This window comes from Emys orbicularis, chromosome 8 (assembly GCF_028017835.1).
Source record: "Emys orbicularis isolate rEmyOrb1 chromosome 8, rEmyOrb1.hap1, whole genome shotgun sequence".
NCBI lineage: Eukaryota > Metazoa > Chordata > Testudines > Emydidae > Emys > Emys orbicularis.
Genome location: NC_088690.1, coordinates 17,324,707 through 17,346,803, shown reverse-complemented (window position 1 = coordinate 17,346,803; position 22,097 = coordinate 17,324,707). Strand labels below are relative to the sequence as shown.

At 43.3% G+C, this 22,097-nt stretch overlaps 1 protein-coding gene across 1 annotated transcript in view; it reads right to left on the bottom strand.

Moving 5' to 3' along the window:
• Window positions 1–22,097, bottom strand: part of PATJ (PATJ crumbs cell polarity complex component) — a 210,458-nt gene that overhangs the window by 4,456 nt on the left and 183,905 nt on the right. The window contains exons 36-43 of the mRNA XM_065409300.1: window positions 19,620–19,813; window positions 17,652–17,799; window positions 16,380–16,466; window positions 9,857–9,974; window positions 8,571–8,608; window positions 8,023–8,145; window positions 5,165–5,269; window positions 1,056–1,162 (exon numbers count right to left, since the gene is read on the bottom strand). Coding sequence (XP_065265372.1) covers window positions 1,056–1,162; window positions 5,165–5,269; window positions 8,023–8,145; window positions 8,571–8,608; window positions 9,857–9,974; window positions 16,380–16,466; window positions 17,652–17,799; window positions 19,620–19,813 — 920 coding nt within the window. The remainder of the gene's footprint in view (window positions 1–1,055; window positions 1,163–5,164; window positions 5,270–8,022; window positions 8,146–8,570; window positions 8,609–9,856; window positions 9,975–16,379; window positions 16,467–17,651; window positions 17,800–19,619; window positions 19,814–22,097) is intronic.

The window sequence follows — 22,097 nt, the reverse complement described above, 5'->3', positions numbered from 1 at the left end:
GCATTACTAGTTCATGAGCACAAGGTAATTTACAGACGTAACACACTTTGTAAATAGTGGAGCTGAATAAATAGTTTACAATGAAAAAATTATTTGACAGATTTAGTTTTTCCGCTTGCTTAATATCAGTGAGCAGGAAGCCAGTTTCTTAGATTGATTCACGGTTTGGAAAAATATTCAATATTTTTTTCCGTATCTGACTTTTTTTTTTAAACTTTATGGACTGAGAGTACTTGATATTTTGCTAATCTGAGTTGGTCAAAACAATCTGATTTGTGCTCTTTGACTGGAGAAGTGCACAAGCACTCAATGCAAATATTAGCATGTGCAAGCTTAAAATAGTTCCCACAACTTCTTAACTTCAAATGAAAACTCCCTTTTTTCAAATATTTGTGAGAGAGCAGATTGGCTGGATGTACATTCATGGAAAGAGAACACAAGAGAGGCATGGACAAATCTCATTCATGCAACAATTTGAGATAATATTTGTGATTTCTTTTGTTTTTCCACAGTTAGCGCTAAGCATTATTATTATTGACTAAAGGAACAATACAATGAAAAAGCTAATGGAAGACAGAATCCCTTTAATATAAATGAATATCTTCAAGCTCAGCAAAATACATGCACATTTGGAACTTTTATATCGATCCCCCTGCTTTCGGAAAACCTCTTCTTGTTTAATCCCCGAGAGGATGGATTATTTTGAACTGCAGTTGTCATAACTCATTTCAAAGAGGAAGCTGCGAAACAGGAGCAGAACCATCATGACAACACATCAACTGGAAAATCTACGGAGATGTGCTTTTTGGAAATCTATCAAAAACAAAAGCATGAAGATTCACACTTGAATTACCAGATGAAGGGAGGTATGGTTCCACTCCTCACCAGTAGAGGACAATAGTGAGCATTTTAAAGATGCTGAAAAATTAGTTGAAATGACAAGAGAAGAGAGCAAACACACTGTCCATGCCTGTGCGAGGGAACGGAAATGTTTGAGTATCCTTTAGGCAGTACTCTGAACTAGAGTACTCCAACATCAAAGAGTGCATACTTACTCTGGATCTTCAGAATGACAATCAAGAGTAGGCGAGTTAAGATTACATCCAGCAGACATGCTCTCTAATTGGCTAGCTATGGCACTGATATTGGTGTCGGCTACAACCTGAAAGTCAGGATGCAAGAAAATGTCAGCAAGGGGTCAGACTGCTAAACAACATCTTTACTTATTACACAACAAATACTGAGTATGTTAAGAAAAATGGCTACTTTTTACAATCAAAACTTCATATAAAATATTTTTAAAATCTTTTAAGTCCTTTATAAATTGAACTCAAATTACATTCAAATCACAGATTCATGAAGAAAATGTAAGAGGACCACCAATTTTCTGCAAGGATACAGCACAACACTTTTATTCTAATTTAAGGCCAGATTACCCTGGGGCCTCATACTATATTAAGTTTTGTACATGTTCCTGCATTGTGGGTGGAGAGAGGCCGGGTTCCAAGGTCAACAGCAGATGAAGGGACCACATCAGGGGGACATAATGGTGCCCCAGAGCTGTTAGGAAGGCCTTCGGCACACAAATGGGGCATCAGAGCTGGTACGAAGCAAAGGCAATCTAACCGAAGGCCCTGATCTTTGGTGAATCCCAGAGATACAAGCATCCATGAGGCTGAATCTCCTACTCATCCTGTAGAGCAAAATAACCCTAACCTCCCAAAGGACCAATCTGTTGGAAGCTACTGAATGGAGATCTCAATTTTTCTTTTCGTTCTCCCCCATATCTCTGGGTTTTTTGTTTATTTCTCATTGGAGCGAGCAAATCTGGCCCTCATTTTAATCCTTCTGCCCCCACAAATTCTAACGTCTCCTTCTCCCTCTACACCTTATATCTGGGTAATCTCACCCACAAACACAAATTCAACTACCATCTCTATGTGGGCAATTCACACACAGTAGTAGAGTAGAGAACACATAGGAATTTAATACTTTAGATGAAACCAATGACATGAAAGGTGAAATGTAAGGTGAAGCTAAGTTCAAGGATGATTTACTTTCTCAGTGAAACATAGAAGTACAGAGGGTGTCAACTCAATCCATTCTTTTAAGTTCTCTGTTTATATGCCTTGTCTCCAATAAAGTATTTCCCCTTCTCTTCTAGACACTGTCTGTATTCCTGCAACATATTTTACTCTCTGTGGGCCATGTAAAGGAGCCATGTAAAAATGTGGAGCTCAGAAATGCCTTTCGACATTAGCTAGTAAAGGCCACGCATTAGTGAACAGCTTTCGCTTTTCACTTCCCATGGGTGAGCACTCTACAACCATGATTCAGATGACTCCAGGAGACAGCAAACCTGCTTCTCAGCCCCCGGCCAGGTCAGAGGCAGGTAGCTGGAGCCAGGCAGTGCAGGGCAGCTGCTGCTCTGGCTGATGCCATGGAACAGGCAGCTGTGGTGTTCCCCCATCTCCTGCTGCTGCTGGTGCCAGGGCCGGCGCAACCCATTAGGCGACCTAGGTGGTCGCCTAGGGCGCTAACATTTGGGGGGCGGCGACCGCGGCGGCCGGATCTTCGGCCGCCCCGGTCGTCGTCGGTATTTCGGGAACGGGACCTTCCGCCGCCTCTGTCGGGGGCGGTATTTCAGGGGCGGAACCTTCCGCTGCCTAGGGCGGCAAAAAAGCTGGCGGTGCTCCTGGCTGGTGCCTGGGGGCTGCAGCTGCTCCTCAGCATCCAGCCCCCTTTCACTGCTTGTGCAGCCGATAAGAGCCGCCCGGGCAGGTGGAGCTGGCTCCAGGGGTGGTAGAGCCCTCAGGGAGCAGACACTGCGGGAGGGGTGTCCCCTCCCAGAACACAGCCCCTAGCTATCCCTTGCCTACACCCTGAGCCCCTCCCAACTGCCTGCACACAGCTCCTAGCTACCCCCTGCCTTCACTTTGAGAGGTTTTCAGACTTTTTGAGCTGACCCTCCCCACCCTGCTTTGACTTATAATTTTTGGTTGCGCCCTCCTCCCACAACCCAGACTGGCTTGGTGGCTTGCTGAGGTGAGTCAGGGGGTGGAGGTGGCACTCCCTCCCAGGGCCCTGCCATGCAGAGCTGGCCCATACCCCACTAGGCCCTGCCCCCCCACCCCCAATAGAAATCAAAGTACATCTATGCCCAAGACCTCCCCTCCCCCCAGTGGCTGAAGCCTGGAACCCTGCAGGGCTAAAACCCCAAGCCCCCTTTGCCGGGCAGCTGAAGCCCAGAGCTGCGAGGATCCCCACTGGACCCTGGAGTTGTTAATAGTACGGTGGGGGTGGGGTGGGTGAGGGGGCTCAGGAAAAAAAAAAAAAAAAAAAAGGTTGAGAACCCCCTGTCCTAACCCATCAAACAGTGATTCTTAGGCCAGGTCTACACTACCGCGGTAGTTCGACAGCTGGCAATCGAACTTCCGGGTTCGATTTATCGCGTCTGGTCTGGACGCGATATATCGATCCCGGAAGCGCTCGCCGTCGACTGCGGTACTCCAGCTCGGCGAGAGGAGTACCGCGGAGTCGACGGGGAGCCTGCCTGCCGCGTGTGGACCGCGTCTGAACCGCGGTAAGTTCGAACTAAGGTATGTCGACTTCAGCTACGTTATTCACGTAGCTGAAGTTGCATACCTTAGTTCGAATTTGGGGGTTAGTGTAGACCAGGTCTTAGTAAAATCCTCAAGCAAAAACCAGAATGCCACAATTTTAATGTGAGTTTCATGTTCTAGGTTTCAGGCTCATAATTCACCCCTTTTGGGGTGGTCAGGACAACAGCAGAATTGCACATAGTTCAGAAGGTAGAAGCTGTTGTAAATAAATGTATTCCAATATTCCAGTAGGGGGGAAAGTCGTATTTCCTTGTTAAATAAAACCCGATGGCAAAATAAATCTATATTCACAAATCTGTGGCAGTAAGAATGTATCAGAGTTCAACAACCTTGTAAAAAGCTTCTTATCTCATTACTACACCTGCAGAAAGCAGATTAATTTAAACTGAAGCATCAAAACAGCCGGAAGGGACGATTGTTCCCCCGAGAACCTAATCTTCCATTTGCAAACTCCTTTAACACCCTTCCCAGGACATCCCGATAATAAGCCTTTCCACCCCAGTGAACACAATTATCTGACCTTTCAGTGCAGTTTGCCATGAGGTGGTCTAACTTGATAATAAATACAATTACTTAATGACATGTCAGTCATGATATCAGCCTGATAGAACTATTCCACTTATATTGTTTTAATAAAAAAGTAATGAAAAGTACCAATACTTAGCATTAATGTAATCATTTCCTGTTCATCATATTTACAGCCACCACTAATATACCTGAATACTTTGTTTACCTGTCTAATTGTATTATAAAAAATAACTTCTTAGCTTCCCAAAAGGAATTTTTTTTATTTGTGGAAAAGGACTGCATTGTATTGAGAATAAAAATACAAAATGTGAGAGAAATTAAGCAAATTCTAAGCTATCTAGCAGTTGTGAATGTGAGAGAAAAAACCCTCAGCTTTTATATACGAGATTTTTGTATCCAGTATTTTCCTCTTAGCAGGTTCAAGTTGTGTATATTGGAGAAACAGAAGAGGGCTGCTGTAATCAAAAATAAAAACGACACATTCTTCAATAGTATTTTTTTACTCTTAATTGCCACATTTATCAGCGGTGTACCTAAGTACTGTAATTTGGTTGATAATCAGTCCTACACACTAATATATTGAATTGAGATGTAATAATTTATACCAAACCCAACTAGAGTTTTAGGTTTTTTTCACTTCCACGAACAAAGAAATTAACACTTTGGACAGCTCAGTCCCAGTCTAGCGGCACAAGAAAAGGAGTCACTCCATGTTTGTAGCTAACTTACTTTTAAAACAAGTGTTGGAAGCTAAAAGCTTTGTTGCTTTATCATGTGTAGCAACAAGTCATTTTGTTCCCCCTGTTATGCTTTTATATAATCATACTCACAGTCTGTGTGGGTGGCAATAAAGAATTTTTGAATGAAAATAATAATTTATTGCTTTCATCCGGTATAATTCACATCAAGAAGCACCCCACTGCGCTGTGATGTCGTGTGCCAGTGATGCTTAGTCTTTTTTGAACACCACTTATCTACCCTCATCCAGCTGCACGTTCAATTTATCACCATACCTGCAGGATAATGCTCCCATAAGCATTCTTTAGTAGATTAACAGCATCAGCGTGAGACAGCCCGTCCAAAGGTTGCCCATTAATACTGACAATCCGATCTCCAACCTAAAAGTACAACAGTAATGGAAAATTACTAGCATTAAGGATGCTTAAAATTCCTTATGAAATTGGCACTGCAGACTCATGCGTCTCATATACAGTATGTCTTTTGTGAGGAGTCTGTATTTCCACTGATCATTCAGCATTCTTCAGAGTAAGGATAATGCACATTTCTTAAAAAATAACAGCCCAGATAAACAAAGAGAGGTCATAGTCTATTGATTACATTTGCAAGTAAGGAGAATGACATTAGCAACCAACCATTTTCATTCCATGTGGAAAGGCCACATGTATGTCCACATACATGGATAAGGAGAGGGGTGCAGGTGTGCGTTTTAACTGTAATATAAGAAAGCAGACGCTATCCATATTAATTCATAAATGAGTAAATATATAAGCTTTTGAGTCTAATAAAAACGTATGCTGCTGATATACCAGGCCTTAGCACCCTTGCAGAGTTCCGTTAAGCACGGGTCTATTCTAGTGGATCTCATTGTAGGATCAGAGCCATGGCTTTCCTGTGCATATTATGTATATTCTTCTTTCAAGTAGGTAATTTCCATAGATTATGATTCATAGCTTCTAAGGCCAGAAGGGGTCCTTGGATATATCTACACTGCAATTTAAAACCCACAGCTGGTCTGTGTCAGCTGACTTGGGCTTGCAGGTCTCAGGCTAAGAGACTGTTCAATTTCAGTGTAGATGTTTAGGCTTGGGCTGGAGCCTGGGCTCTGGGACCCCACAAGTGGGGAGGGTCCTGGAGCCCAGGTTCCAGCCTGAGCCCAAATGTCAACACTGCAATTAAACAGCCCCTTAACCCAAGTGGACATGGGCCAGCCACAGGTATTTAACTGCAGTGTAGACATGTCACTGTGATCATTACTCCTCGGGGAATTCTGCACCACTGCATATGTGCAGAATTTTTTTTTCTGTGCATAAAATATATTCCCTCCCCAGAAGTGCTGCAGTTCTGCTTTTCACACACCAGAGGCCGCTGCCACAGCAGCCGGCTGTGTTCATCACACCACCCTGCCCATGGAGCCAGTTTAGGAGGCACAGGGTGTGTGTGTGTGTGTGTGTGTGTGTGTGTGTGTGTGTGTGTAGGGGGGGGAACAGACAGAGTGGGGCGGCTCACAGACTGATGTTCAGAAGAGCTAGTGAGGGGGGAGAGACTGGGTGGGGGCACAGGAGCTAGTGGGGTGACAGCATTGAGCCAGGGGCTGAATGGGGGGGGGAGGGGACTGCAGGGCCACATGAGAATGTGGAGGATAGAGGGCTGCAGAGCCACATGGGGACAAGGGGGTAAAAGGGTGCAGGGGCACACAGGGACGGGGGGTGCAGGGGCATATAGGGACAGGGGCAGATGTGCCTGACTGAATGAATGGGAGAGGCTAGAGTGTCAGTCAGGGTCTGCATGGGGGAGGCTCCCCAACTCCCTAACAATCCCCCCCCAAAAAACCTGTTTCCTACTTCTCCCACCCACACCCAACAACCCTCCAGGTTCATTCCTGGGCTCTTTCCCTCTCCCTCAGCTCCTCCACTACCCCTGACTTCCCTAAGCCTTTATACTGCTTCTAAGGGGTGCAGTAAATACGTTTCTGTAGTGTAGTTTAAACAAATTACTCAAAGTTCTGTATTAAGTTGCATAGTAAGGAATCTATTTGTCAAAAAAAAAAAATTTCCTGAATCTTTTTTTTGGTCTATATTATTACAGATATACTTGCGGACAGGTATTTTGAAAAAAATTACCAAAATAATTGAAAGTGGCATGATTATATTGTGTTATTTTGACAAATAAAATATGCAGAACTTTGCAGAATTTTAAAATATTGAGCGCAGAATTCCCCCAGGAATAGATCATCTAGTTGGACCTCCTGTGTAGCAATAATGTAGGATTTCCCTGAAATAGTTATTTCAACTAGTGTATATCTTAAATCAGTCTTGATTTAAGAATTGCAAGTGATGGAGAATCCACCACAACTTTGATAAGTTGTTCCATTGGTTAGTTACGCTTCACTATTAAAAATTTACATCTTATTTCCAGTCTGAATTAGTCTAGCTTCAACTTCCAGCTATTGGATCTTGTTACATTTTTGTTTGCTAGATTGAAGAGCCCATTCCCACATTTTTGTTCCTCACATAAGTACTTATAGACTGCAATCATTTTAATAATGATAGTTATCCTGAAAGTCTACCCAATAATTGTGGGATGTTCAACACAGTAGTTCATCAAAAACTGAAACATAATAGCAACAGTCTTTCGAATTTAAAGTGTAATTTGTTTTGTTTTGGCACCTGAAAAAGTCAGTTTCAATTTAAAATCAGTTACGTGTTGCCAGAGTTTTTGTTTTGTATAAGATCTAAGGGGTGCCCCAGTTGTCCATGGACCACCTATGGCCTGTGAAGCAACTGCCTCTGATCCTTGCAGAGAGCTGACTGGTCATGTAGTGCTGACTTTCCCCTCTGTTCCCAGCTACTGGACTGCATTAAGAGACTGTTGCAAATACATTTAAATACTTCCAGAATGTTACATTTTCACATAGACAATCAATGTAATTGTCACAGGGATGTACTGCACTCAGCAGCAGCAGGCACAGGCCATCTCTGACCATGAATGGGAGGGGAGAGGGTCTAGGAGACAAGGTGCCTATCCAGGAGTGATCCACACTTACAAATGTTTGAGAGCTCCTTTTCTAAACGAGCACAAGATAAAATAGTGAATACTAGAGGAGGTGATATATATTCCCCCTTCCACTTACTTTGAGCCTTTGGGTACGTGCTGCTACTCCACTGGCTTGAATCATGGCAATAAAGATTGGAACATCTCCTAATGGGCTTCCCTTCCCTCCTGCTATACTGATACCAAGGGCATCATTTGGTCCCTAAAAGGAAGAAACGTATCAAAACAATTCACAGTGTAACAATGTATAGCTGTGTGTGTGTCTATATATATTCTCCATCTGCACTCAGTGATTCAAGACAACAGTTCTGTTAGGTGACAGCCTGGTCCTTTACACATTACTATGGGGCTTACTATACACTTACTATAAGCAGCCACATTGTACAGAGAACTATGCTTGGTAGCAAGTGTTTTCAGGATAGGGCCCCAAGCCTGTAAAAGAACCTGAGATACCAAGGCAGGTTGGACATATTTAATTCAGTAACAACACCTCATATATCTAGCTATAATTAAAACCATAAAGTGCCAACACCAATTAAATAATAATGCAGTTTTGCATGCCAAAGAGTAGTGAAAAATTAACAGCTATAGTTGGAAACAACACCTTTCAGAAAATAACTCACTGACCCTCATTATCTCCACAGTCCTCAGGTCCATATCTGCTCCTACTAAAAAGGAAACAAACAATTAGCTTCTGTAATTAAGAGATAATATAATTAAGAGATAACACTGTCAGGTGACAATGATCTCTGGCTGACTAGCCAAAGTTATCACTGAGCAAAGCAGAGCCCTTTCGGGCGCTGATCATGTGACAAGGACAGGATTTCTGTTTCACCAAGTGATAAACATGGATACAATCACTCTGTTTGATAGATGCCATTGTGACATCCACTGTACGCAGCAGTTGCTCACATAATCTATTGAATAGCAGTGTTTTGTTGGCCTAGGGAATATAGACCTATTGTGTGTTGCAGTCAATTAAAGATCAGCTTATTATTCATAAATCAGTGTCCCCACCACAAAGGGTACTGTACTGTATATGTCTGGTTTGTGCCTGCTAAAGTTCTATTGATTTCCTTTTCTAATTTGTGCTGTATTCGTAAATAATAGACATCCAGTTAATCAGTCTGGCTGGCACAGATTCCTCGTGGCACACAATTAGCTACAGTGCCAGCTAAAAAGCACTAAAATTATATGAAAGAATTGGAGATGGTCTAGAAGCAAAAAATATGAAACTGGAGCTAAATGACCTCAACGTTTGAGTATTCAGATCCAGGGTTTTGACGGGTAAGCCTCTAGAAAGGATGTCTCAGTAACTGTGTTGGCTTTAATTAAAATATATCAGATATGTTTCTGAAGATTAATGTTATCAGTCTCTTTCAAGAGTTAATGATTTTGATTAATATATAGAAGTAATTTTCTCTACAGATGATATCTATATTATATTGCACACAAATACAGTACAGAATGGTACTATGGGGGTATAAAGGTTCTCTCAGCCTGAATTTGGGATGGGCACACTGCTAATGAGTTGCAAAGCTGGAAGTGAATTATGGAAGGCATGGCAAAGAAATGGCAATATTTCAGGCCCTCTCAGGGATAGAAGTAAGTGTTATTAACATAGGAAAGAATCTTGCCTATTCTGGGCCTCAGGTAAGGGAAACTGGGGAGGGGAGTGGGAAGTCTATATTTAGAGAAGAAGGAAACATTTCTCTGGAAATTTACTTAAAAATAATGGCATTTGCTGGAAGCTGCTCAGGGGGTTTGGAATGTCAGAATAAATCTTGTGGGAGATGGATAAGGAAACCAGATTCAGCTAATATAGGACTTTATTTTTAAACCAGCATAACAGAGGTTCGTGTCTCTGAGGAATAACACACACTGTGATTTTGGCATCTCTCTCTAGTTTGTACCTGAATTTCTCTGAGATGCATCTGCCGACAGCCTCTTGGTGCTGACAAAGTTCTGTAAGGTAGTGATGACTGGAGCTAGTGCAGGATGAAAGTGACTATGCATGCTGTGTTGGTTCACCTGAAAATAAAGATAAAACTAGTAATTGTGGGGCAAACCAAATGCACTATCCCCAGATTTATTCTTCTGGAAGTGAGGGCCCATCTGTGCCAAAGAAGTGAAACTAGAGATAGGTTCAATGGTTTTCAGACAGGTTAGTTCCTGCATCCACAGGGCTTCTGTGCTGGAAACTCAGGCATCTACTCCACATTCCTCTCCAAAGTGGTCTATCATCCCTGGTCAGACACACAATACTGGTCTTAGTCATAAAGGGCCAGATTACACTTCTTAGATACACCTACGGTGGGGACCACCCAGGTGCTGATCTGCTCCTGGCCCCATGGAAGTGGGGATCAGACACCTCCATGGCACAGTTCCATTTGTCTCTGGGATTGCGTGTAAGGATGGATGAGAGGGATGGTGCATTTTCCATTGGCAGCCTATGGGAATTCTACAGGTGCGTTAGTACAGCCAGAGGGGACATCAGTTTTAATACCGAGCCTCTTTTGTGCTGGTGAATCCCCCTTTAAAGAGTGTGCCAATGGCTGCTGCAGGTAGGAAAAGCAACACAGTCATTCTGCCAGGGAGCTATAGAAGGCTATAGCCCAGGGGTGGCCACACTTACTGACCCTCTGAGCTGCATAAGATAATCTTCAGAAGTTCAAAAGCCAGGTGCACCTGCTGGGGCGCAGGGCTTCAGCTCCACAGGGTGTGTCTGCTGGGATTCGTGGCTTCTGCCCTGCGGGAGGCACCTGTCAGGGCTTGGGGCTTCAGCCCCGCTCCTGTTGAAACAGAAGCCCTGAGCTCCCCTCCACCCAAGTCTGGTAGGTGGAGAATGGGGGGAGAAGAGGTGTGGGGGGCTTCGCGAGCCGCACTTTAATTGTAAAAGAGCTGCATGTGGCTCACAAGCCGCGGTTTGGCCACTCTTGCTATAGCCACTGCAGAGGCTTCTGGATGTACGACCCTGTGCCCTTCTGCAGATCCCTGAGATCAGAAATCACAGAAGATCCATGAATTCTGGTGGCCAGACGTGACTACCCCTGTAGTGGAGCATGTTACACTTTGCTCCCACTCCACTGAAGGAATTTGGGGGGAAAATCTGTGGATTTTCATGGAATTTCCCTGCCTCGGGATTCTGCCGGAGGATTTTCTGTAGAAGGGATGGATTATGGGGCTCGTGTTTGGGGACTACACATAGAGTGCTCAGCTTCCATGTTGAACAAAAAGTTTCTAGCCCCGTGCCTTGCAAAGACAGCCTTGAAAATGCAAATATATATAGTCTGAATTAGGGATGTAGGGAACAGCTGCAGGGCTCTAACTTCTGCAGCAGGCCACTGTGGGGTGGTGGGGACCAAAACCTCCTCTCTTCCCACAAACACTTTTTTCATGATAGGAGTCAATGACGTTTGGATTGTATCCCACGAATTGTCTTGCTGAACTTCCCCAAAATTCTCAGTCTGGCCCTGTGCACAAGTGGTTTGGGGCAGGAATCGTATATGCTTTCAGATGGGTGGGGAGTTATTTTTTGGGCCCATCTAAACTCTTAAACCTCATCAATCAAAGTGTCTCTTCCCTTGGACAACCTGGTGAGGGATTTGTTAGTGTGACAGGGTCGGGCCAGATGGCTACAGGAGAGTGATAGAAGGCAGATATATTAGCCTCAGATTAAGCAGGTCCCTTTTCCCTGGGTAAGGTAACAGGGGCGGTTCCAGAACAACCAGGAACTTGCTGGAACCAATTAAGGCAGGCAGGCTAATTAGGACACCTGGAGTCAATTAAGAAGCTGCTAGAATCCGTTAAGACAGGCAGGCTAATCAGGGCACCTGGTTTAAAAAGGACCTCACTTCAGTCAGTGAGGGGCGTGCAAGGAGCTGAGAGTGAGAGGGCGTGCTGCTGGAGGACTGAGGAGTACAAATGCTATCTGGCATCAGGAGGAAGGTCCTGTGGTAACGATAAAGAAGGTGTTGGGAGGAGGCCATGGGGAAGTAGCCCAGGAAGTTGTAGCTGTCACATAGGTGTTACAAGTGAAACACTGTAGACAGCTGTGATCCACAGGGCTCTGGGCTGGAACCCGGAGTAGAGGGCGGGCCTGGGCTCCCCCCATCTCCCTATTGGATACAGAAGGAATTGACCTGGACTGTGGGTCCCACCAGAGGGGAAGATCCCTGGCCTGTCCCCCGACCCACTAGGTGGATCAGCAGAGACTGTGAGGATTGTTTTCCTTCCTTTTCCCCATGCCGGCCAGTGATGAGGTTAGCTGAGTGAACAGCAGGTTTGAGCCACTAGCAAAAGTGGCCAAACTGAGGGCTGCTGTGAATCTCTGAGGCGAGCAAATCTGCCAATAAGTGCAGGACCCACCAAGGCAGAGGAGGAACTTTGTCACATTAGCTAAGGCTCGGATAAATCCACCCCAAGACCTGGATTTGTATCCAGCGAGGGAGACTGTATTTTCTATGCTTCTTCAAACTCTCATCATTCCTGCTACTGGCTTTAATGAGTAACTCTCTAATCCATGGGACATCCCTACTACCTGAGAGACCTGTGTGTGTGTGTGTGTGTGTGTGTGTGTGTGTGTGTGTGTGTGTTATATTAAAGAATTAGACAGTGAAAGCAGAAAGGAACAGCAAGTGGGATGGGCCAATAGGATTAAAGTTGAGTTTGGTGATGGTAGAGAGAAGCAGAGGATCCTAAATGGATACTTTTATTTTGAGTACAGGTCCAATCCCTGGGTATAGAAAAGGACAGAATGAGATAGAAAAGTAAGTGGGACAAAGGGCAAACTTGTTGTTTGGATAACTAGAACTAGGTGAGTGACAAGCCATTTAATGTACTATTCATTTCTATCCAAATCTAGGAACAGAGGGGTTCCAATCCGTCTGGATATTTTCCACAGCTTTTCATCCATCCCTACTTGAATCCCAGCGCCCAAGCTGCAGCCATGCATGCTTTGCGCCGAAGAAACATTTCTAGTCAAAGAGATTTTCAAGCCACAAAGTGCTAATAAAATTTCTGGGGAATCAGGATTAGTGTTCCTTAGAGTGTATGGAGAACTCATTAGCACAAGCTCTCTGCTCTCTGGAGAGCTCCATGGACTAGTCCAGAATAAAGCTCAGAAATAAATGCATGTAGGCCAGACAAGTTTCTGTTGAATAGTTCAGAGTGAGGCAAATCTTAGATATGCAGTACAAACAAGGCACATGTGCTTATGTAGTGAGAAGGGGATGTGTACCATTAAATGGAAACAAAAAAGAGTGATAAATGGATTGCTACAAAATCTGAATTTACCTATGGAATTACATTCATTGCTGTGTAGTTTTATAAAGCTACAATAACACCTGAAAATCTTTTTCTTTATAGTACCACAATTTACAGTAACTTAAGAACTGTTTGCCCAATCACCAAATTTAAATGTTTGGACTATTGGGCTAATGTAGAACATTTTAAAAATGTTGATCCACATAGCGCTTACAAAGTTACAGCTTCAACTGATAGAAGTTAACATAGAATACTTAAACTTTGGTGGATCTATGTGGAAAACTGAGTGGAAGCCAGGTTTTCAAAAGTCATTTCTTAGTTCACATACCTCAGTATTTGCAATTGACCTGCTTGCAAAATCCAAGCTTTGAGGTACTTAGAATTGCATATGGAAAAAAAGTACAAATGTTAAGGCCACTTTGAACATTTAGCCCTGGATTTCAAGAATCCACACATCATGCAATTATCAGAACTCAAATCAATTTTCACCCTACTTCCCCCAACTAATGCATACTCTATAGGACAGACACTTTCAGTGTCAATAATAGTAATACCGACCAAAACATGGGCATCAAAAACTCGTAAATCCATACACTTAGGCACTCAACCCCCCCCCCCCCAAAAAAAAACAAACAAACCAAAAAAAGGACCAGATTTTCAAAGGTGTTGAGGACCTGCAGCTTCTATTGAGTTCACTGGGATTTGCAAGTATTGGAGCACCTCTGAAAATGCCTAAATATGGATTTAGGATCCTAACTTTAGACACAAACATTTGAAAATTTTGCACTTTTCATCTGAGGAACATCTGAGTTTTACATATACCCCGTCAGGTAAGTATGATCCTCATTTGCGTGAACTGAAACACAGAAGTTAAATGAGGTTCCCAAGGTCTCGGATAACATGTTAGTAGCAGTCACCTGGGGTGTGTTGTATAGTGCTTAGAGTATGCTGGGTATGCTGGGTTCTATTCCTGGAGGAGTTCCTGCTGTGCTTTGCTGCCATCATAATTCTACGTATTAATTTTGGCTCAAAGCCTGGCAGAGAACTTCAACCCTTCTTCCTTTGTAGGGAACAGAGGTTTTCAGGAACTCAGGGTAAATTTTTTCATAAGAGCATAAATCTCACTTTCAAAGTGACCTAGCACTTAGGAGCTTAAGTCCCATTACCTTTCAGTAAGACTCAAGACTCCTAAATGTCATTTTTGAAAATGGAACATAGGCTCCTGAGTGGTTATTGAACAAGTACAATTTTCAAGTCATCTTCTCTGTTACTGACTTTGGAGATACATCCATCCAGATTTCTAATTCTACCAGGAGGAACAGCAGAAGCTGTTATACCATTACCTACACTATCTGAAGTGGAGTCTTAAACTTTAACTTTTACATGTGAAACCTTGCAGTTTAGGTGTTCCATATTTCCTTCTGAATCTGCACCTATTCCACTGCCTTTTTTTGTTTTGTAGGTGTATCTACCCTTTCGCATCCACTCCAAGATTCCCCACAACCAACGCTTGCTTTCTTGCTGACTGACCCTCATCCACGCTCAGTCTCAGTATTTTTTCCTCTTTTTCAGCTACACTCTTTAACAATTATGAAGCACAGACAGGCAGTGCTGGCTTATTTTCCATGGACCAGATTTTGGGCAACTCCTGTGTGGCTCCACAAAGAGAGGAGAAGGCTGCAAAGAGCTCTCTCCTTTTTTCAGGAGATGATCAAGATCCTGCTAGGAAGCAGAGCCTTTGTTCTCTCCCAGCACATGTGTGGGTGCTAGTTGCCTGAGAAAGAGTGGGGTGAGGCTGGGCTTCATACCACTATGTACTTGCCCATACAGCTGGCTGTGTACAGAGCAGGGCCGGCTCTAGGATTTTTGCCGCCCCAAGCTAAAACAATTTTGGCCGCCTCCCCCCCCCCGTTTTTTAATTACCCCACCCCTGGCCCCACCTCAACTCCGCCCCTTCCCCAAATCCCCAGCCCTGCCTCCTTCCCCCAGGCTCTCAAGCCTAGGAGGGAGGGAGGGGGAGAAGCGGCGCGCATGCCGCGGCCACTAGGAGTCTCCCCCTCCCTCCCAGGTTCTCAAGCCTGGGAGGGAGGGGGAGCAGCGGTGCGCGAATCAGCTGTTTCGCGCGCCGCGGCCGCTCGGGATCTCCCCCTCCCTCCCAGGTTTGAGAGCCTGGGAGGGAGGGCGAGTAGCGGCGCGCGAAACAGCTGATTCGCGCGCCGTGGCGCGCGAGCGGCAGCAGCCGCGGAGGTGAGCTAGGGCGGCCGGGGCACATTTTTAGGGGCGGCAGGGGCGGCATTCTGGTGCCGGCCATGCCGCCCCTAAAAATGTGCCGCCCCAAGCACCAGCTTGTTTTGCTGGTGCCTAGAGCCGGCCCTGGTACAGAGGAGGAGGCAGTATGCTGCATCTTCAACCGCGATAATGTGGTCTCAAAGCATTTCCTGGGTGCCCCCAGGGAGAAATCTGATTTGCACAATGTAAATACTTTGGTGAGTGAGCCAGATTTCCCAGAAGGAATCTCTATTATGACCTTAAGTTTTCCTGGTCAAAACAGTATGATTCAGGTGAGACAGCACCCCATAATGCCACTCTCCACTGTTGCACACAGATTTCAGTTTTGATGGCAACACTGTTCACAGTGCAAGTGCTAAAAAATTGCACTGGTTGAAAAAGGAAGCATTTTCCTTTATTTTGGAAAAAAAAATAAGTAAAGTAGAAAATTGTTCTGTGTGTTCTTTGAGTGCAATATTTTGCACACCGCTCTGCTATTATAAGCTAGCCAAAGATACACTTTAGTGTCATTAAGTTATTTTGGGTTTACAAAAATAGCTACAGGAACGTAGCATTCCAATTTTGGGGGGAGGGCAGGCTTATTAGACGGAAAAGTGATTAAATGTCTGTGGTATGCTCAAACCAGAGACATGCTGAAAATGAAAGCACTGGCCCATTCCTCTTTTTACTTGCCCAATATTTAAGAGTAGGACACCTAATTTAAACATCTTGTAGATTAATGAGATTTACTTAAAACTACTGAAAAAGAACAGTATTGTATAATGATAATTTTAAAACAGTAATCCACGTCCCAGATTCTGTCAGCTGCTCCAAACAGACCCTCATCTACGTTCCATGAAGACCACAACGACTTTATTGTCTATTGATACAATTGTCACTAACCTGACTGCTTTGGGATGTTTTCTGTGATGATAACCAAGAACCAGCTCTCAGTCTTCCAATCTCTAGGTGCACTAGCCCTTGAGCACACTTGGAATATAATAAAATATAATACACGGTATTTAAACAGGGTTACAATATTTCTGCTTTCCCAGACTTACTCACATATATTTTCTGGCCATAATGTTGAAGAAACCATTGGAAATTGAAACCTAAAACCTAATTTTTTATTCCATTTGTTTTATCTGAACAATGTAAAAGGCATCTATCCCAGATTCTAGGGACTTCATAGAAAATCTATTGATTTCAATAGAAGTCTTTCCATTGACTTAATGACCTTTGGATTAGGCGCTAGATGCTCAGCCACCCATTACAAACCAGCAGCAAACCCCACCCTACCTGTCCAACGGAAAACAATACATCAGCAGGAAAAATACTGTAAAACAGAATGAATCTGAATTTGACATAAGCAGATTCACTTTAATAACATGTCCTCATACCCTTGCTTGCTGATTCCTAGATGGGCCAAATCCTTGCCCTCATGCAAAGCCTGAATAAAAGAACTTTGCACATGGAATCTGGAGGACAGAGTCCTCTCCTCCCAACATAATTTCAGGTAGATGGCAGAGGTAGCAGGCTACAATAATATTCCCTATGGCCAGAAATAGCATCCACAGTCTTCTGTCCCCTCCTACCCTAACACAGGCATTCTTTCCTTGGCCCATCCACAATGTCCTTTCCCACAGTCCCATGGAGAGTGTTGTGCATGTGTAGCAAAGGAGGGGGCAGAGTCACCTTGAGCAGGCTTGTCCATGCCCTGGATGTATTTCTGGCCAGGATTTGTCCCCCAGTACTTCAGGGCAACAGCAACAACATGTGAGGAAAGCCTGGGCTTGAACACATTTACACTGCAATTCTATGGCTGCTAGGTTAGTGCAAGCAAAGCCAAAAGCATCTCATTCCAATTCAGTTCCACAATTTTATGACTCTCAGCTTTCATAACATTTTCCCATTGCTTGAAATAAATGGTTACATTCTCAAATAAATGCCTAAAGTGATATCTGTGTCTTCATTTTGCCACGATGTACCACATAAATATATATGAAGAGCTAAAACTAAATGAATCTCCCAATGTAATTTCCCTATCAAATTCCTATCTGTCTCGATAATCAGTTTCAGGTTGTCCAGGCTATGTGTAAATAGCACCCCAAGATAATTACCTTGTATACACTCCGTAACTGCAGTTTCATATCTAAGAATGTATTATGTACTCACCTTGAGGATAGTGGCAACAACCTCTTGTGAGGCATTCCTCATATCCTCCCCATTAACAGACAAGATCTGATCTCCTTGTATTAATCTCCCATCCAGGTCTGCAGCTCCTCCTTTAACAATGTCAGAAACAAACACTCCACTTCCATTTCTGATAATACAAGAAGCATATGGCTAATTACACAATCCACTAGTCTCTGTGAGTGCAATTCAGATTACATACATTTATGAGACATTAAAAGAAACTTGGGAGCTGAGAAAAACTAATTTTAGATTACACCTAACCTTCTGAGGTGATTATAAGCTACAGATTTTAAAACTCATTAAAATAGGAAACCATGCACTATTTCCCTTTCCCCTTGTGCTATTAGTTCTGGTGTGTACAATCTGTTCAGATAAGAAAAGCATATGCTACTGTAATATAAAAATACTGCCCAGACACCAAGGCACAATCTGCTAAGGATAGAGTTGGACTATCTCTTGATACGCTTGGTAAGAAGTGGCTTCACTATAGATTTTCCTTTTCCACACAGGGCCAAATGCTATCTCTTTTCTGCAGCCTTGGAGCGCCCCAAGGCACAGAGAAGAGCACAGAGCACTGCACAGAGATTTTTGTAGCTTGCACATGAATTTGTGCACCCTGGGCAGCACAGAGCCCAGCTCTGTGGGACGTCCCAAGTACCTAGACTGTGAGGCTTGCAAGAGCAGGGTAGAGGTGGGTTAAAACACGAAGGGGACAAGACCAGTGGATCCACCAGCCACAGAACAAGGGAGAATTCCTTCCTCAGTCCCTGAAGAACTTCCTGGTACTTAGTTCAGCTACTTCAGCTTGGTGTGGAGGAAGTAAAGGGCCAAAGACAGGTGAATACTAACTTCCACTTAATGTATACATTATCTTTTATCCTGAAGGAACCTAAGTGCTTCACAAACAAAATGGTATATAATAATATTAATTATACACAGGGATAATTTAATCTACCACAGAAATTCAGCTAGCTCTGGAGGGAAACGCAACCGCGCCATAGGAGCACGTAGCAATACTACACAATAGTCTAGCATGAAGGCAGTTGTGGGGAGGGCTGGAGAATACCATATCAGGTTTCAGGAAGTAGAATTAAATAACCTGTATGAGAATCTGCTCACACCACCAGCATTAAACATCTCTTGTGAAAACTGCCATAGAATCCTTACTGACCACAAGCCGTTTGGATAATTACATGATGATTTTTTTTTTTGGCAATAAGAAACAGTTGCTGTGAGTTTTACACACAGAGACTGATCAATGACTTTGCTTGTGCTATAAGTTTTCTCTAGCAATAAAAGATAAATTAATATACCACAGCTTTAGTATAAACAACTTTAAAAGAAATGCTTTAAAAATACATTAGTAAAAAGCCACTTTTACTTTTTAAGCAGCTATTATTGACTGTACCCTTTCTGACTCCACATTGTGTTCTTATTAGTATTTTATAGTTAATGATTGTAGAGCTCTCTAACTAATCCTCAAAACAGTTCCAGGCAGTGGGTAGTAGTACTATCCACATTTTAAAGCTAGAAAAGCTAATCCAGGTAGGCTAGGACTTGCCAGCCATCACAGACACAAGCAGAGTTGGGAATAAAACACAAGAGCGCTTAACTCTCAGTCCTATGTTTGGTCACTAGACCACACCCTCCACAAACTGATATTCTTAGTAATGTTATGTTATGCTACAAAATGCCAAACGCTAAGGGAAACAACAAATAGCCGTGGGAATAGTGTTATTATATTACATACATGCCACTGTTATTTCTAGAGGAGTCTAAATCAAAACCCCAAATCTGAAAACCCCCACGGAGAAGTTCAGATCCCGACTTTTGTGGCTGGAGCCATTCTTTCTGTATTTCACATTCTATGTAACGGCTACAATTGTTCGCATGGCAAAATAAATTCTCACTTGGAACGCAGTTGTGGTAAAACACAGAAGTTCTTACCGTTTTCCAACAATGCTTAGACCTAGTCCTCTGCCTGTTTTCTTTTGTAGATCTACATAGAAAATCTCCAAATTCTCTTCATCTTTATAATGAGCTTCATCTCTATAAACAACCAGTTGCACCTTTTGAGGTGTCTGTCTCAAGGCTGTGATAGCTTCTTCATGACTAGCATTCCTCAAATCAATGCCATTAACCTGGAATAACCATCAAACTGTTATTTTTCCTAATTACAGTTTGTGACGTTGCACTCTATATGATTTTATAAATATATGCTAATGAGTGAATATAATGTAACTGGAATATGCTTCATGCAACGGGTCTTTTGTAAGGTATTATTATAGAGCTTATAATCTACTGAATGTGATCATTCTATTTGTATAAATGTATCACTCTTGTATCTGAAACTAGAAATATGAAATATAACTCTGAGGGCCTATTGTCAATATGCAAAGTGTGGGCCATTAATGGTGGTTTGGAATCTTGATGGCTTCCATCAACCAGGACAACTGACTGTGTGGATGGCTCTGTTTGCAGGCAAGCCTTCCTGTAAGTCAGGCTGGGAGGAATGAAGTCTTGAAGTCTTGCAGTGACATGTGATCATGTCACCTGAACTGGAATCCATCTTTAACCTGGTGTCTTTCCATTGAGAAGGAGGGGGTGGGAACCCAGAGAGGGACAAAGGATTTCCGCCTTACGCAAAAGATATATAAATGGGTGGAACAGAACAAAGGTGAGAGCCATTATGAAGAATCCCCTAGCTACCACCTGAGCTGGAACAAGAGCTGTACCAGGGGAAAGAATTGTGCCCAGGCCTGGAAGGTGTCCAGTCTGAGGAAAAAACTTGCTGAGGCATCTCTAAGGGTGAGAATATCTGTATTCAGTTTGATTAGACATAGATTTGTGTGTTTTATTTTATTTTGCTTGGTGACTTACTTTGTTCGGTCTGTTACTACGTGGAACCACTTAAATCCTACTTTCTGTATTTAATAAAATTACTTTTTACTTATTAATTAACTCAGAGTATGTGTTAACATCTGGGTGGGCAAACAGCTGTGCATATTTCTCTATCAGTGTTATAGAGGGCGAACAATTTAGTTTACCTTGTATAAGCTTTATACAGGGTAAAACGGATTTATTTGGGTTTAGACCCCATTGGGAGTTGGGCATCTGAGTGTTAAAGACAGGAACACTTCTGTAAGTTGCTTTCAGTTAAGCCTGCAGCTGTTAGGGGACGTGGTTCAGACCTGGGTCTGGGTTTGCAGCAGGCTAGCGGGTCTGGCTCAAACCAGGCAGGGCACTGAAGTCCTAAGCTGACAGGGCAGGAAAGCAGGGGCAGAAGTAGTCTTGGCACATCAGTTGGCAGCTTCCAAGGGGGGTTCTGTGATCCAACCCGTCACACAGTTATTAATGAGCTTTACATCCCCACACTATCTGAGCCCCTCACAAACATTAATGTATTTATCCCTGTAACAGCACTGTGTGGCAGGGAAGTATTCTTACTCCATTTTACAGAAAGGGAAAGTGAGGCACAGAGCAAGAAATTGACTTGCCCAGTCACACAGGAAATCTGTGGCAGAGGCAGGAACTGGACCCAGATTGCCTGGGTCCCAATCTAGTGCCTTAACCACAATACCATCCACCTATCTACTGTATATTAGACATTCTTACATTACCCTATGGTTTACCAATTTGACATGGTTGATTATTGACCTTGTGTATTTCAGTTATGACAACGCTGTTTTTAAAGTACTGCACAGCAAACCAGGGCATTCCTTTCTTGGAAAATATGGGTGCAATAACATCATAAAGAGTACTGTATAATAATTCCCAATGTTATCTAAAACCTTTTCAGTAGGTTCTAACTTGAGGTGTGATCCCTCAGTCCTTACGCAGGCAAAATTCCTATTGACTAAAACTGACTGCAAGATATGTGGTATTCAGTGATTTGGTATTTGCAGATATCTCCCCACTGCCTTTATCAACAGAGGTGAATAAAGAAGCCAGCTAGTGAAAAGCAAAGGAGAATCGAATCGACATTTTAGTTTGTCACCTCTCATCTTGAGTGGAGGTGACGGGTATAGGCCACTGTGGGAAAACTCACACTTGCAGATATCCATAGACAAAAACCCACCACCTACCATAACTTCAGGCCAAAATTTTCAAACTTGAGGGTGCCGAGGCACTACAACTTAGTGGCCTGAACTTCTGAGGTGCTGAGCACCATTTTCTGATGACCAATGCTTTTACAGTGCCAAGCTTTACACATTGCACTGTGAGCTTTCCTACGATGCCTTATACTGGGTCACCTCAACTTGAAGTGAGATGTACTTTTTATGGTAACTCTGTCCTGGCCTCTCCTGATCAGAAAGCTGTCAACTGGTGGCTTTGTAGTGTTCACTCTTGTCTACTGAACAATGGGGAGAAACGACCAAACTCAATTCATTTACATTCATAAAGCTACTTCCGCTCCCAGTATCA